A 15,751-nucleotide genomic window follows, 5' to 3' on the forward strand; every position below is an offset into this window, starting at 1 on the left:
AGGGCTTCTACATGGAGAGGAAGAGGTGATGGTACTTCTAACTCCAATTGGTACACTCAAAATTAGAATGATGGAAATGAAGGACATGGACATGGAAGAGGCCGTGGTGGAAGCCGAGGTCAAGGCCATGGACGAGGTAGAAACACTGGATGAAGTATGATAAAACTAAATATCAATGTCACATTTGCAGGAAGTATGGTCATCACTATAATGAATGCTAATATTGTTGGGATTCAATCAAAGTCCCACATTGAAAAGATTTGGTAAAGATCATGGGGTTAAAAGGATGTATGATATCTCCATTGGTATGAGGCCTTTTGGGGAGAGTCCAAAAGTAAAGTCATGAGGGCATATGCCCAAAGTGGATAATATCATGACATTGTAGAGATATGTGGACATCCCTTTGGGTACAACAAATGGTTTCAGAGTCATGGTCCAGACTAGATACAATGTGGGACGACCTTGAACAAAGTTGAGGGTGGGTCTGGAGTAGGTCAAGGTGATCGGATGCTTGCGAAGAGGCCCGGAACAGGTCAAAGTGACTAAATGCTCGTGGGGAGGCTTGAAGTAGGTCAGGGTGACTGGATGTTCGCGGGGAGTCCAAAGTAGGTCAAGGTGACCAGATGCTTGCAGGGAGGCCTAGAGCAGGTCAAGGTGATAGGATACTTGCGGGGAGGCAAGTAGGTCAGAGTGACCGGATGCTCGCAGGGAGGCCCGAAGCAGGTCAAGATGGTCGGATACTCGTGGGGAGGCCCGGAGCAGGTCAGGATGATTGGATGCTTGCGGGGAGGTCTAGAGCAGGTCAGGTGACCAGATGCTCATGGGGAGACGAGTAGCTCAGGATGACTGGATGCTCGTAGGGAGACCCGAAGCAGGTCAAGGTGGTCGAATGCTCACGGGGAGGCCTGGAGTAGGTCAAGGTGACCGGGTGCGGATGCTTGCGGGGAGGCCTAGAGCATGTCAAGGTGACCAGATGCTTTCGGGGAGGCCCGGATCATGAGAGTAATTGTGGTCCTTCGTTTGAGGGGAGGATTGTTGGGGTTCAATCAAAGTCCCACATTGAAAAGATTTGGTAAAGATCATGGGGTTAAAAGGATACATGATATCTCCATTGATATAAGGCCTTTTGAGGAGAGTTCAAGAGCAAAGTCATGAGAGTCTAAGCCCAAAGTAGACAATATCATGCCATTGTGAAGATATGTAGACATCCCTTTGGGTACAACAAATATAACACCAACAATAGAGAAGAATAAGTGAATCTTGTTAATTAAGAGGTGGACAATGAAGGACCAGTATTGTTGATGGAATGTGATGGGCCAGGATATGTCCAACCTATTACATGGTTCCTAGACACAAGAGTATCAAACCAGATGTGTGAGAGAAAGGAATTGTTCACAAAGTTTGATGAGAGGCCAATAGACAATATCACATTTGGAGATCTATCACAAAGGCCAATTAAAGGAAAAGGTGACATTTTGTTTGAATTGCAAAATGTAAAGAAGATATGCATCTCAGATGTTTATTATGTTCCCGATGTAAAAGATAATCTTTTGAGTATTGGTTAATTATTGGAGAAAGGATATGATATACAAATGAAGGACTTGAATTTTAGTATTCGTGATAAAAGTAATAATCTTATTACTCATGTCACAATGACCAAGAACAGAATGTTCCCACTGAAGTTAAGTATCGATGAAGAGAATTGCTTCAAGGCCAGCAGTATGGATAGTTCCACTCTTTAGCATCTTCGATATGGCCATCTAAACTTTGAAGCATTAAAGCTACTTTCAAAAAACAACATTATATTTGGATTGCCAAAGATTGAAAGTTCCAACCATCTATGTGAAAAATGTGTTGTAGGAAAGCAGCAAAGGAAGTCATTCAAAAAGTACAATCAGAGGCAAGCATCTTCACAACTTGAGCTTGTGCACTCCAATGTTTGTGGACTTATCAATCCTATCTCTTCTAGAGGAAACAAGTATTTCTTGACTTTCACTAATGATTATAGTGGAAAAACTAGGGTATATATGCTAAAAGAGAATAAAGAAGTTTTCACTAAATTTAAGTAATTTAAAATTTTGGTTGAAAAAAAAAGTGGATATCAGATAATATATCTGCGAACTGATCGAGGAGGTGAGTACACCTCGTTAGAGCTTGAAAATTGTTAGAAAGAAAATGATATTCTTCATCAACTCACAATGCCTCAAACACCACAACAAATGGTATTTCGGAAAGAAAAAATCAAACTATTTTAAATAAGGTTCGATGTATGTTGAAAGAGAAAAATATTCCAAAAGAATTTTGGGGAGATGCTATTGCTTATGCTGTATATTTATTGAATATGTTTCCCACTAATAGAATTGGAGACATCACCCCAGAGGAAGCTTGGAGTTTACGCAAACCAAAGGTGGATCATCTTCGTATTTTTGGGAGTGTAGCATATGCAAAAGTACAAGAAGAGAAGCGAACAAAACTTGAAGATAAAAATCTTGGGCTATTGTGAGAATGCTAGTGGGTACAAGCTGTACAATCCCATAACTCAAAAGCTCATGGTATCAAGAGATGTGGAGTTTGATGAAGAACAAGCATGGAATTGGAACAACAACAATAATGACAACATGAAGCAAATCACATTTGATGTAGATTATAAAGAGAAGAAAGACAAGCAAGGAGAGAGTGAAGAAGTATCACCACCCCAATTGATATTTAGTTAGAAAGTGACAATCCAAACAGTCTAATTGTGAAAAAGATGAAGAGCGTCCAAGATATATATGACTCCAGTCAAGTAATTATTGCTGACTTTGCTCTTAATAATTTGTGCCTTTTTGCAGGATATGATCCTATAACTTATGAAGAAGCCTCCAAGGATATAAAGTGGAGAAAAGAAATGGAAGAAGAGATTCATATTATAAAGAAAAATAATATATGGGAGCTCACTTCACTTCCGTAATGACAGATAGCTATTGGAGTCAAATGGATGTTTAAAACAAAGACAAATGCAAAAGGAGAAGTTAAAAGACATAAATCAAGGTTAGTTACTAAAGGATATAAGCAAAAGTATGGGATTGACTATGAAGAAGTCTTTACATCAGTAGTCCGGCTTGAAACAGTAAGGCTACTCATCTCTCTTACAACTTAAAGAAGATGGAAGATATATCAGATGTTCTTAAATGGAAATTTGAAGAAGAGATTTATATTGAGCAACCACCCGGTTTTATCATCAAAGAGCAAGAAGAAAAGGTATACAAGTTAAAGAAAGCTTTTTACGGACTCAAACAAGCCCCTAGAGCCTGGAACTCAAGAATTGATGAGCACTTTTTAAAGGAAGGCTTCACAAAGTGTTCCTATGAGCATTCTTTATACTTGAAGAAGAATTCATATAGAGATCTTCTAATGGTATGTCTTTATATAGATGATTTAATTTTTAGCTTTTTACCGAACCCAGTAGATAAGTTTTCAAAATGCCCAAATCATGTATCATAGTTTTAAAATTACCAAATCATGTACCCACTTCCCATTTACCCTCATCCTCAAATCAATTCGACTAGAAATATTTTCCAGTTGAATTGATTTCTTTCTACGTGTTTGAAAAAATTCATCAGCCAGTTTCAACCAAAACCAACTAATGGAGCTAGAGACCTCGAAATGACATGAAATCAGTTCCTATGTATTTATCTAATTCTCCTGATTATAAAAATACTATCAAACATTAATTTGACCTAATATATTGAGAGCAATAATTTTTTTAAATACAAATGTATTCGAAAAACTAATTCATGTTTAAAAAATTACTGCTCTCAATATATTCAGTCAAATTGATGTTTGATAGTATTTTTACAATCGGGAGACTAGATGAACACATAAGAACTGGTTTCATGTCATTTTAAAAACTCTATGTCCATTAGCCAGTTTTAGCCAAAATCGACTGATGGATTTAGAGATCTCGAAATGACTTAAACCCAGTTCTTATGTATTTGTCTAATTCTCTTGATTGTAAAAATGCTATCAAACATTAATTTGACCAAATATATTAAGAGTAGTGATTTTTTAAATAAGAATATATTTAAAAATTTAATTCATGTTCAAAAAATCACTGTTCTTAATATATTGGGTTAAATTAATGTTTGAGAGAATTGATATAATCATAAGAACTAGAAGAACTCATAGGATCTGGTTTCACTTCATTCCGAGTTCTCTAGATCCATTAATCGATTTTGGCTGAATGAACCTACATTGATTTTATTTAGGTTCATTTGGCCATAGTTTTAAAAAAATAAAAAATCATTGCTCTCAATATATTGCATCAAATTGATATTTGATAGTATTTTTACAATCAGAAAAACTAGATGAACACATAGAAACTAGTTTTATGTCATTTCAAGGTCTCTAGGTCCATTAGCCGGTTTTAGCCGAAATCGGCTGATGGACCTAGAGACCTTGAAATGACATGAAACTAATTTCTATGTGTTCGTCTAGTTCTCCTGATTGTAAAAATACTATCAAATATCAATTTGACACTATATATTGAGAGCAATGATTTTTTTGAATACGAATATATCTGAAAAACTAATTTATGTTCAAAAAATCACTATTTTCAATATATTAGGCCAAATTGATATTTGATAGTATTTTTACAATCAGAAGAACTAGACGAACATATAAAAATTGATTTCATATCATTTCGAGATCTCTAAATCTATCAGTCGATTTGGTCGAAATCAGCTAATGAATTTTTCAAACAAAATGAAATCGATTCAACTAATTTATTTTTCCAATCGAATTGATTAGAGAATGAGGGTAAAATGGGAAGTGGGTACGTGGTTTGGTAATTTTGAAACTATGATATGTGATTTAGGTATTTTGAAATTTTATCTACAGTAAAAGGTTATAGATTTTATTTTTCTAAAAATAGAAAATTATACTTTTCTCCTAAAACTTGTAAAAAAAGATTGTTTAATTTTCAACATGGTTTTTGAGAATTTAATTTTCACTTAAATCCTGAAATTTAGGAAGAAAGGATTTAATTTAAAAAATTCACCTTCCCCAGTATATCATAGGGAGAAAAATAATATCCCCTCGGATGGATCTAGTGGCTAGCGCATGAGATATTATATGAGGTATGTGATTCGAATCTCGGCAAAGCCAAGGTAAATATCTTCCTTATATACTAGTCACTATTCCAAAGGCTAGTAGCTGTCCGTGATTTACCTCCTCCGTGTTTGTCCTGGGACGGGTTGGCAGAGGCGCTGGGGGTGAGCCTATTCGCCTTTTGCCACAATAAGGAGAGATAATGCATATTTGAGAAAAATGATACGAAAATGGAAGAATTTTGTTCATGCCACACATTCATAGATTGATCATCTGTACAAACAAGTTCTGTAAGTTGGCATCCAGTAATCTAACCCACCATTTTCTTTATGGTCTTCAGGAAAGTAAGAAACAGGAATCAAGCAGAGTCCTTTACTTCTCAAATCAAGATTTGTCTCTGCACTCCCCTTCCTCTCCATCTCTCCCCAATCCCCGTGATTCTGAATAATACAGTAGCTACAAGGAATGATCTGACTGCTGAATGATAAATATATTTTACTCTAGTAATCACCTAACAGATATTAGTACCTTGCTACCAGCTGACTTCATGAATGGATCACTAAGCAACTGCATGAAGACATCACGAGCTCATCAGTTACTTGAGAATTATTAATTTATCTGTAGGAAATGGTTCTTCAAGTAAGAAAAGTTATTTACCTACTCTAAATATTTCAGTATCGATCTATAATGTATAGTAAGTACCTGAACTTGCTCATGCAGAATTTTGATACAATTATATGTCTCGAAGAGCACTGATGCAGTGTCAGTCTGTCATCCAGCATGAGACTGGTTTATGTTTCTTGTGTTCTTAACCATCATATGAACAAAGATCGCTTACAGTTATTGCAATTACCTTGCCGAAAGGAGACACAAGCTGTTGCAGCGCAGTGATCTTCTCTGTCAACTTTGGTGCCTGCAACAATATAAATGCATTTAAATAATTGAATAAAACCCTTCCTTTCTCTGTATTAATGGGAAGACTATTGTGCATGCCTTTGCACATGAAGCCATTGAGTTCTCGTTCTTGGATTTCTTCAGTAGTGCCTCTGAACTGTCATCGGACCTTTTCCTTTTCCCTTCACTTGTTGCAGTAAATCTTCTCCCGTTTCCTCTATTTATCTACAAGTTTTAGGAAAAAACAAACAAGTTTTTAATTTCTTAAAAAAAAACTAAATTAAGTAATCGTCAGTCAGTCGATCGGACTTACAAATGAATTCGAGCCTTCGAGTGGTGGATTGTTCAAACAGCCATCGTAATTGCATAGCGAATAACTTGAATGTAATCTGTCGAGCTTAACAGGCAGACGAGTGACAGGAAGCTGGGTTGATACTGAAGGTGAAAGAGGGCAGTCCAGATGAGGGTTTGGAGGTGCTAAAGACCAGTCGATAGCCATGTCTGATCTGTCAATGCTCAATCTCTCAAATTGGATTCTGCTCAACTTCTCCAGGCTGCTTAGTGACAGTGGATTGTCCAGGTAGTCGCTAGCGAGGCCCAAGATCTGGTCTGTTGTTAGGCTTTTGAAGTTCCATGGTTGCAGGAAGCTTTTGCCGTCGTCACGGTGGTGGTTTGGCATGTCTCTACCACCTCCGACGTTCCTGAAAGTTCAAATACAGATATAGATAGATATATATGACCAGATTAATTAAAATTCAATTGATTCTAGTCCTATTGATCAACTAAAGTCAAGTCGTGCGAATGAAGAAAAAGACACTCATCATATCTTCTCTACATATACTTAGACTTACAACAAGGCTTGGTTCCAGAGTTGGCTCTCCGCTGGCTCGCCGGAGATATTAGCTGACGAAGAACTCATGCTGAGGCCATGCAGATTGGTGAAGCAGGAGGCAGGATCAACCTCATAAGGTGAATCGTACTGGCGGTGGTTGATGGAGTCGCAACTGGAGACAGAGGTAGTAGGGATCTTCCACCAGCTACTGGATGAGGCTTCTCCTGCCATGACATGAATGCATTCTCTTTACCTCTTACGGCAGGAACTAAGAGGGCATATATATAAAGAAGAGACTTACAGCCATTTGCGTGCATGACATCGGGCAATGCATTGACATTTATAAATTTGAATTATGAAATGAAAAAGGGCGAAGAAAAGGGAGGACAAAGAAGCATGCCTATCCTTGTGTTCTTTCCACTACGTTTGTGTGGCATTATTGTTGCGGGAAGGGAAGGAGTAGGAAGGGGCAATGAAGGATGGTAGGCCAACAATAGAGAAATGGAAGGCATTTTCCCAAACAGTCTAAGAGCATCTTCCTTTATGGCCATGATTGGAGCTCAACGGAAGGAAAGGAAAGAATAAGAGGGAGCTAGGGAGTGTTTTTGTTTGTTGTCGAACGAGGTTCGTCGATTTCCAAAAATTACATTTTTAATTTTCTTTTATTTAATTTGTTATGATGGCTTAAGTATGTTGTTGAAGTCATGATGTTGCATATGTTTTAAATGGAACGAGCGCTTCTCTATTTATTTTAGTTATAGATAAAAAATTTTCATGAAACTAAATCCGTCTTCCTAATCATTCGAGTTTCATGCTACCTCATTCAATATAATTTTTTTCTTACATAACACATCATATTATTTATATTTAACTTATTATGTTGTGCTATTTTATCATAAGGCCAATGATGACTGCTTATTATCTAAGTCACATGCCACATTGGGGAGCAACAAACATGTCTTAGTGTTCTATTTATTTCTCTTCGTTCCTTTAAAAGGAGTAATTTCTTTGATATATATGATAATCTGAGTGTCATATTTATTGGAGAAATAATATTTCCTTTTGGGCTGGATTCAACTTTTCCTCATCCCCGTTTTAAATACTCATTAACTTGGCCAAAAATATTTTTAATTTTTAACTCCTTTCATAAAAGTATTAATACAATCAATTAATTATAAAAAAATTATATTATATTATATTATTATTATTATTATTATCGGGGTGGATTTGGAAGATAGCATCCCCATACCTGCTCCGGTTTAACTTGTGAATTTAAAAAATCTTTGAACTGAATCCGAAAAAACTATTTGAATCCATCCTCGTTTTGAGTTTTTTCCACATGACCTCGAACTAGTAGAAAAAATTATCATTCCTAGGTCCAGTAACATGAAGTTAGAGGGAGCTCAAGGATTTTAGTGCACTCAATGTCGTAATGGCCTAGATTGAAAGAGTTGAAAGTCGATCAATATAAGAGTCATGAAAAATTATAGAGTTGTCTTCGGGACATAGCTTAGATGATAATTATGGGGTATATTTGCCACATATTGGGTAAGGGTCAAATCCTGATAAAAGCTATGGATAGAATATACTCTATTTATGGGGACTATCTATAGTTTCCTTATTCACCTCTCCACAAATAGCCATGGGATCAATCGTGTGAGGTGTCCGAAATCAACGTATGACCTTTTATTGCATGAGAAATTATAGAGTTGCTCCTGGGGCAATGATACATTAGCATAACGTCTTCCCAGTTTTCCATACATTTAAAGATTAAGTTTCAGTTTCAACGAATTAAAGGATGAATTTTTTTCTTAACAGACGGTTGACCTAACAACTGGGCTAATGGGCCGCTCACTATGAGTACTTTTCAATTTACTCTGGTGGTAGGTGGAAAGTTCTATGGGGTTGGATCGATTATCCCAGGATTAATCGGTGTAAGTTAGATATTTAATATCAATTAAAAAATAAATAAAATGAGAAATTATAGAGTCGAAAGACAATCTAGGCTGGATATATGCTATCGACTCGATGTGATTTTTGGATAAACAAAAAAGTTTTGATTTGGAGTATTGTAATTGACTTGTCGATTGTCTTAAATCTTGTAAATCGACATGTCAAAGGATTAAAAAAAGATATATATAGACGAGAATTGAATTATTGAAGTCTTCTATAGGAGGAATTATGGGCTCTTTAACTTCCAGAAAAATACCCCTGAATTGCTCAAATTTTCAAAGGTTTAGACAAAGGTTAAAGGCTTTAACTTACGTTCTTCATAATCTATTCCTCGTAGTCTTCACATTTTCATCATTGTATAAAGGCTTTCTCCATACTTTCTTCTAAAGGAGTAACATTAATGAAATTTCAAGGCGACGTGCTTGATGCGCCAGGCCGTTGAATAGAAACGGTCTCCGAATTTATTATCACTTTTTGATTTATTTACTCATTCTGCTATATTTAATTATTAGCTCATGTTACTAAATTTAAATAGTTTATATTGTGTGAGGATTCATAAAAATTCTTTCCACTCCTCCCTTGATGATCTTTCAAACTAAGCAGATTGATCTCTGTCGATAGTAATGCTCATTAATTACTAGTCCTAAATTAATTATCATAATTATATGCCAACTTTCATATTCTCTGATAAATTCTTAACCCATGTACGTTTATGGTGGTTTCCCACACTAATCTTAATCCGTGTGACATCTGTTTCCACTACAATTCCCTTTCAGAGGTCACCTGAATTATCAAAATTCTCCAAAGAAACAAAAAAGGTAATTTTACAGATAAAAATTAGATTTTCTTAACTTTAATTAGGTACTAAAAGAGCTTTGTATAAAGAGAAAAGAATTTGACATGGACAGCCATCCAACTTCCTCTTCTTCTCTGTAACTTTGTCTACGCCCCACGGGGTTATCTCGGCTAGTAAAGGCATGGAAGTTTGCCACTGAGAACATGGGTTCGAGTCCGCAGGGCAACGGGAATTTATTCCCTATCCCTGTGCAAAAAGTCTCGGCCCACTGCGTACTTGCCACCGAGCTACCGTGATTTACCTCCCTCGTGATGACCCTGGGCAGGGTGCGGCGGGAGCCCTGAGGGCGAGGGTTTCACCTTTTTACCACTCTATAACTTTGTCTACGAGAGGACAATTGATACAAAAAGAAAAAGAATTATTGACACCGGAAATAAAAAGACTGTATTATTTGCCTCTCATGGATAACACTGCCATATCATTAAGCTGGAAAATTCGATGCATGACTGTGTACACAAAGCTGACGATATTAAACTCTGAACCTATTTAATTAATTATTATAACAAAAAGTTGATGATGCCATGGTTGTCTCTCTCAGTTTGGTTGCCTGTCTTTTAGTGAAGGTTAAGAACTTAGTGATTTTAGTGGAGTAATTAATAATGGACCTCTTTAGACTTTTGGAAGGGAGCGAGAAAAAGAAGGGAAACTGTTGGATTGATTGACCATGCATATATATATATATATAGCAATCAATCGTATATGGATGGAGATTGACAAATGTGTTCGAGCCACCCGTGGCCCAACCCAAATCGCTCGAGGATGGAAATGACTAATGAGGTCCGTCGTCAGATCGTTGAGAAGAGGTACCAGAGCCTAAACAGTGATATGCTTGAAAATTTTGCTCAGTTGTTCGCCAGAAGCGGTGGGATTGGTTATGTTCATCTTGTGTTCGACGGTTTGCCGCAGCCAAGAGTGTTGCTTTGTGGCACGTTATCCTACGTTTGAAATTGTCCATTTTATGGTCATGTGTCTGGTGGAAGGATTTATGCGAACTGTTCGATAGAATGCTATAGAGAGATAGCTGTTTCATGGAATGCGATCCATAGAAGATACAAATAGTGTTTATAAAATTTAATATATGGATCGGATGTTGACTTGGTCATGGAGTTAGTAAGTTTCATGATTAAGGATTAGTAGATGTTAATGTCTGTATTAGAGAATTAGTGGATTAATGTTTGTATTATGGAGTTAGTGGGTTAATGTTTGTATCATGGTTTTATTGGATTAGTGTTTGTACTATGAAGTTAGTGGGTTAGTATATGTTTTATGCATGAGGAGTTAGTGGGTCAGTGACTAAGTTATTTTAAGTTATGTATTAGTTGCTTAGTTTATCAATAAAAAGTAGTGATAAGATTTTTATCCTCCTTGTCTTCTCTATATTCTCGACCTCCTACTATCATTGTGCGATTGTACAAGATGGTTTGGTTTGGTTTGTGGCGTAGAAGGTACTTTGTTGTGTAGAAGATGGTTTGGTTAATACTGCATTGATGGACATGTAGGGATAATCTGAGTGCTTGGTTATGCTCGTAGAACATTTGGCAACATAAGCTTCAAGAATGAGGTTGCACTTCGTGTGATACGATGACAGAGTCAATGAGATTTTTCAGATGAATGATGTCAAAGTGATCAGTATCATCTCTTGCACAATCATTCTTCAGGTTTGTACAAATTTAGCTGATTTCTAGAGAAGTAGACATACATATGTATTGGGTCAGTATGGCTTCCTATTCACATAACAGCTACAAATTCCTTTCATTCAGGGTACATCAAAATTGAAACCGTTGAATGAGCTATTGCCTTCTTCAATGAAATGGGTACAAAAGATACAGTATCTGACAGTACTATTGTATCTGGATGTGTCCAAAATGTGGATGCTGAAGAAGCTGTTATTGTCTTCAGAGGAACTACAGTATGTATCTTCTTAGTAAATATTGATTCTTCAACTGTGATTGGGGTGATTCAGCTTCTGAAACATGAAAAATGCAATCATGCTTAGATAACAACTTATAGGCATGCCTTAGATTCTAAGATAGGAATTCTCTGCTAGGAATGTATGCAAAATATGGCAAAATTGATATCAAACACCATAACTGTTTGCTAATGTAACGAAACTGATAAAAAGACATGTGATTGCTTCTAAAGAAAAGATAAACAGTAAAAGTGTTGTACTGTCTGATTAAAAGAGTGATTGTCTCCAAAGAAAAGAGACACAGTTAAAGGGGTCTCAACATTTTTCTCATGACAATTGTATTGCTTGTTGATGGCTTTCAGAATATATGTCAATAAGTTGCTCATAGATTCTCTGCAAAAGATTTTGCATTTGAAGATTAACATTTCATTGAAATTTAATCTTTACCTTGTTGTTCATCTGATAATATTTTCCTGCATTTAATAAGGTTATTTGTATTGTAAACACATTGATGTTCCATGATATGCAGACACTAGAACTTGAAATAATATAATTTGAAGTCAGTTCATAACATTTGCACAGGTCGTTTACTATTCAACTGCTTTCCAGAGTACTAAACTAACACTTATAAATATTCAACAAAATTAGATCTTTAACGGAATTTGCTTCAGTTTTATATCCTAGTTTCTGATTTCACTTAAAAGCAAGCAACTTTCCCTAATATGCTATTGGTTTCTTATTTTGTGACTGTAAACAGCATCATTATAAAACGGCCTGGAATAGATAGTGCTCAGATCAAATGATGCAGCTTTATGAAGAACAATGTCGAGAGTTTGTCTGCTGAAAGTCTCCTAATTATTCAAAAGTGTAGCTCAGAAACAACTGATGCATCCTCCTACATTTCCAGCATTTGTTGATGTTTATATTGCTGAACTTAACAAGTGTTCACTACAAAAAATACTATTATTATCGATTGAATATTTCGTCGGTATTCTGTCGGTATTTGGCATTACCGACGAAATACCGACGGAATTCATGGTATCGGAAGTATTTTGGTCGGCATTCACTTTACCGACGGAAAAGTATATCCGTCGGTAATTACCGACGAAATTATATTTTCCGTCGATATATTACCGACTGCAATTTTTACCCGTCGGTAAAAAAACAAACGGTGGTAAACGGAGATCCCCGACGGAACCCTTGATTCCGTCGGTATATTCATATTCCGACGGAATTAGTGATTCCGACGGGAATAGGCCGACGGAATCACTGATTCCGTCGGTAGGTCCCGACGGAACCCCTGATTCCATCGGGCCTCACCGACGGAATCAGGGGTTCCGTCGGTAATTACCGACGGAAACAGGGGGGTCGTCGGGACTTACCGACGGAATCAGTGATTCCGTCGGCGATATATCGCAAAAAAGTAACTGTTCTTTCTATATTTTATCGATGGAAACTATAATTCCGTCGGTAAAAAACTGAAAAAAATTTGAAATCCAGCCCTTGTTTTGCTCGTTTCCCATATACAATTTTAATACAAATACAAACCATCACAAGCGATGGCATCACAAACACAATCCACACAATATAATAACAACATACAACAACAAGATCACAATATAAATCAATCCACAATCTCCAAAATACAACATACAACAAATAGAAAATCTCCAAAATATAATAAAATCTAAGTATCAAGTTCTCACAATCATAAGTATCTAAAAGTATATAAGTGAACGACAAATACAAAATATCCAAAATACATACCATGATACATCACCTATACATATATCCGAATATAATCATGTAAAAGTCAAATACAATAGATTATGATTAGAATAAATCGATGCAAATGTAATATAACTCAAACATTGTTATATATAACTAATTTTACTTGTAAAAAAAATACTTGTATTTTGGATAACCAATAATAGTGGTGATGGTGAATGTATCAGTATGAACTCCTAAAAAAATGTAAAACACTTTAAGATAAGCATCTAATAATATCCCAATACAATAAATATATTTGACTTAATGAATTTCTAAAAAATTCTAAAAAAAATCAAGTTATAGTTAAACATACCTCAAAAAAAAATCTAATCATCAACGGGGTCTGGGTCTGATGGGTCCGGGGTCTCCTCTGACTAGGGCTACTGTGATGGGTCCCATCGTGCAATGATTGCTTGCATCTGGGCCAATGCCTGCTCCTGTGCAGCCCACTTCTTCTCCCACCTCTGATCCATGGTAGTCATCTGAGTCTTCAAGTCTTGGTTTTCTTTTCATAATGACTCCACCTCAGAAGAAGAAGAAGAGGAACTCGCACGGCCCCTAGGAGTCCTCAAGCGATCAAATACCACCTTGGCCTGGGAGCCAAGGCCGTAGAGGGAGGAGTTCTTTGTCCTTTCACCCACAACATCATAATAAATTTCATTTATTTCCTGGGTGGATAGATCCTGTGACTCCTCTCCCTCTACTGGTGGCTGAGATGTCTGAGCAACCCTGCTTGTCATTTCCTCTTGTGTAGAAAAACTATACAATTTATATCTTATACACAATTATTAAAGCTAATTAATCATTATTAAAGATTAAATATAAATTGCAAGTTAATAATTCAAACCCCAATGTTCTTTGATCGATCATCAACATATGTGTCATCCTTTCTCTGGTGAGTCTTGAGAAAGATCTCCAAGCAAGTGAGTTGTCTTTCTAAAGAACGCAAGATTAAATATAAATTGCAAGTTAATAATTCAAACCCCAATGTTCTTTGATCGATCATCAACATATGTGTCATCCTTTCTCTGGTGAGTCTTAAGAAAGATCTCCAAGCAAGTGAGTTGTCTTTCTAAAGAACGCTCCTGCATGCACAAATAAGTTTGGCTAAAATTATACAAGTTCATTAATAAATAAAAATTTAATTTATATAACTTTAAATTAAAATCACCAGATCCATAGCGTGCTCAACAATGGATCGAGATCCTGATGTATGTCGAGCAGATCCGGTACTCGGGCCACCTGGCTCTGTATTCTTATTCGCTCGAGCTTTTAGAGCCTTTGTCTGCCATCTTTCTGCAGACCAAGTGGTCGTCCATGCACTCCAAATCTCGTCGGATACATAAGCAGGTCGTGTGCCATCCTTTCTCACATAGTATAATAGGTCTTTGTACAACTTGGCACAATAAATATTCCAAGTTTTTACAAATTCTACCTCGTGCCCCTCCTCCCATGTATATTTTTTCTGCAATTTAAAAATAAAATTTTAGTATATTAAAGGATAAATATAATGTACATATTCAATTTACTTACCACAAATTCTTGATAATAGAAATCCTTAGTTGCAGCATCTACATGTCTCCATGTAGTCCCAGATATGCAGACTCTTTCCTTAAATTTCCGTGTGATATATGTGAATACTCGATGGTTGTCGGGAGTAAACCTACATATAAGCAATATTAAGACATAAGATATATGTTATAAATAAAGAACTTGAATTACTAATAATAAAAAAAATACTTACGACTCTCCAACAACCCTAAGGACGGTGGATCCACGGAGTGGTGCTGGAAGATCTGCCATGATATCTTATATCTACAAAAACATATTACAGCACATCATAATAAGTCTTTAATAACATGATAAATAAGCAACAAAACATGATTAAAGCATAACTTACTAGATGAATAATAATGCTATAATTTAATCAATGCTAGACTCTGGAAGCATTTCTACTAAACATTAACAGTTTGTAAGTCGTAGTCGCTAGATTCTGTTAGTTCAACAAAATCCTCACTGCTGGATTTCTCTCCATCATCTATCTCCTCGTCAGTGGCATTACCATCTACAAGTAATTGTGATGTAGATTGGAGTTGTGAATCAACCGAATGTCTCTCTACTTCGTCATTAAATGCATCATGGTTTTGAGCAGTAATAGTGTTCGGCATTTCTATGGTAGAACGAGACTTCAATCGACAAACAGACAACCATTCACTAGCTCTTCTTCTCTTCGTAGGATATTCAAGATAAACAACCTGACCCACTTGTATTGCAAAAATGAAATGTTCAAACTTATTGAACCTTCTGTTTGCATTAACCACTACTAAATTATAATTTGGATGTATTCTAGTACCTGTTCTTGGAGTTGGATCATACCATGAACATTGTAACAACACACACCTTTTTATCGATAATGCAGGATACTCAACCTCTATAATTTCCTCAAGTC

General features: G+C 36.3%; 1 protein-coding gene and 1 long non-coding RNA gene across 2 annotated transcripts; one reads left to right on the forward strand and one right to left on the reverse strand.

The window, feature by feature from the left end:
• Positions 1-5,330: 5,330 nt before the first annotated feature.
• Positions 5,331-7,064, reverse strand: LOC121990302 (transcription factor bHLH111-like). The gene is made up of 7 exons (XM_042544461.1): positions 6,834-7,064; positions 6,296-6,683; positions 6,082-6,207; positions 5,942-6,001; positions 5,791-5,856; positions 5,617-5,655; positions 5,331-5,528 (listed from the first exon to the last, which is right to left on the reverse strand). The coding sequence occupies exons 1-7, from the start codon at positions 7,043-7,045 to the stop codon at positions 5,358-5,360; spliced, it is 1,062 nt and encodes a 353-aa protein (XP_042400395.1). The 5' UTR covers positions 7,046-7,064; the 3' UTR covers positions 5,331-5,357.
• Positions 7,065-10,277: 3,213 nt separating this feature from the next.
• LOC121990304 lies at positions 10,278-11,507 on the forward strand. Its single transcript, XR_006114543.1, has 3 exons — positions 10,278-10,426; positions 11,123-11,281; positions 11,384-11,507. It is a non-coding gene; the product is annotated as an uncharacterized LOC121990304 (long non-coding RNA).
• Positions 11,508-15,751: the final 4,244 nt, after the last annotated feature.

This window comes from Zingiber officinale, chromosome 6B (assembly GCF_018446385.1).
Source record: "Zingiber officinale cultivar Zhangliang chromosome 6B, Zo_v1.1, whole genome shotgun sequence".
Classification (NCBI taxonomy): Eukaryota; Viridiplantae; Streptophyta; class Magnoliopsida; order Zingiberales; family Zingiberaceae; genus Zingiber; species Zingiber officinale.

Coding starts and splice junctions, on each gene's coding strand:
- LOC121990302 (XM_042544461.1), bottom strand. CDS start 7,045: ATGGCAGGAGAAGCCTCATCCAGTAGCTGGTGGAAGATCCCTACTACC. Junction 6,002..6,081: donor CAATGGCTTCATGTGCAAAG/GCATGCACAATA, acceptor ATATTGTTGCAG/GCACCAAAGTTGACAGAGAA. Junction 5,529..5,616: donor TGAAGTCAGCTGGTAGCAAG/GTACTAATATCT, acceptor TGTATTATTCAG/AATCACGGGGATTGGGGAGA.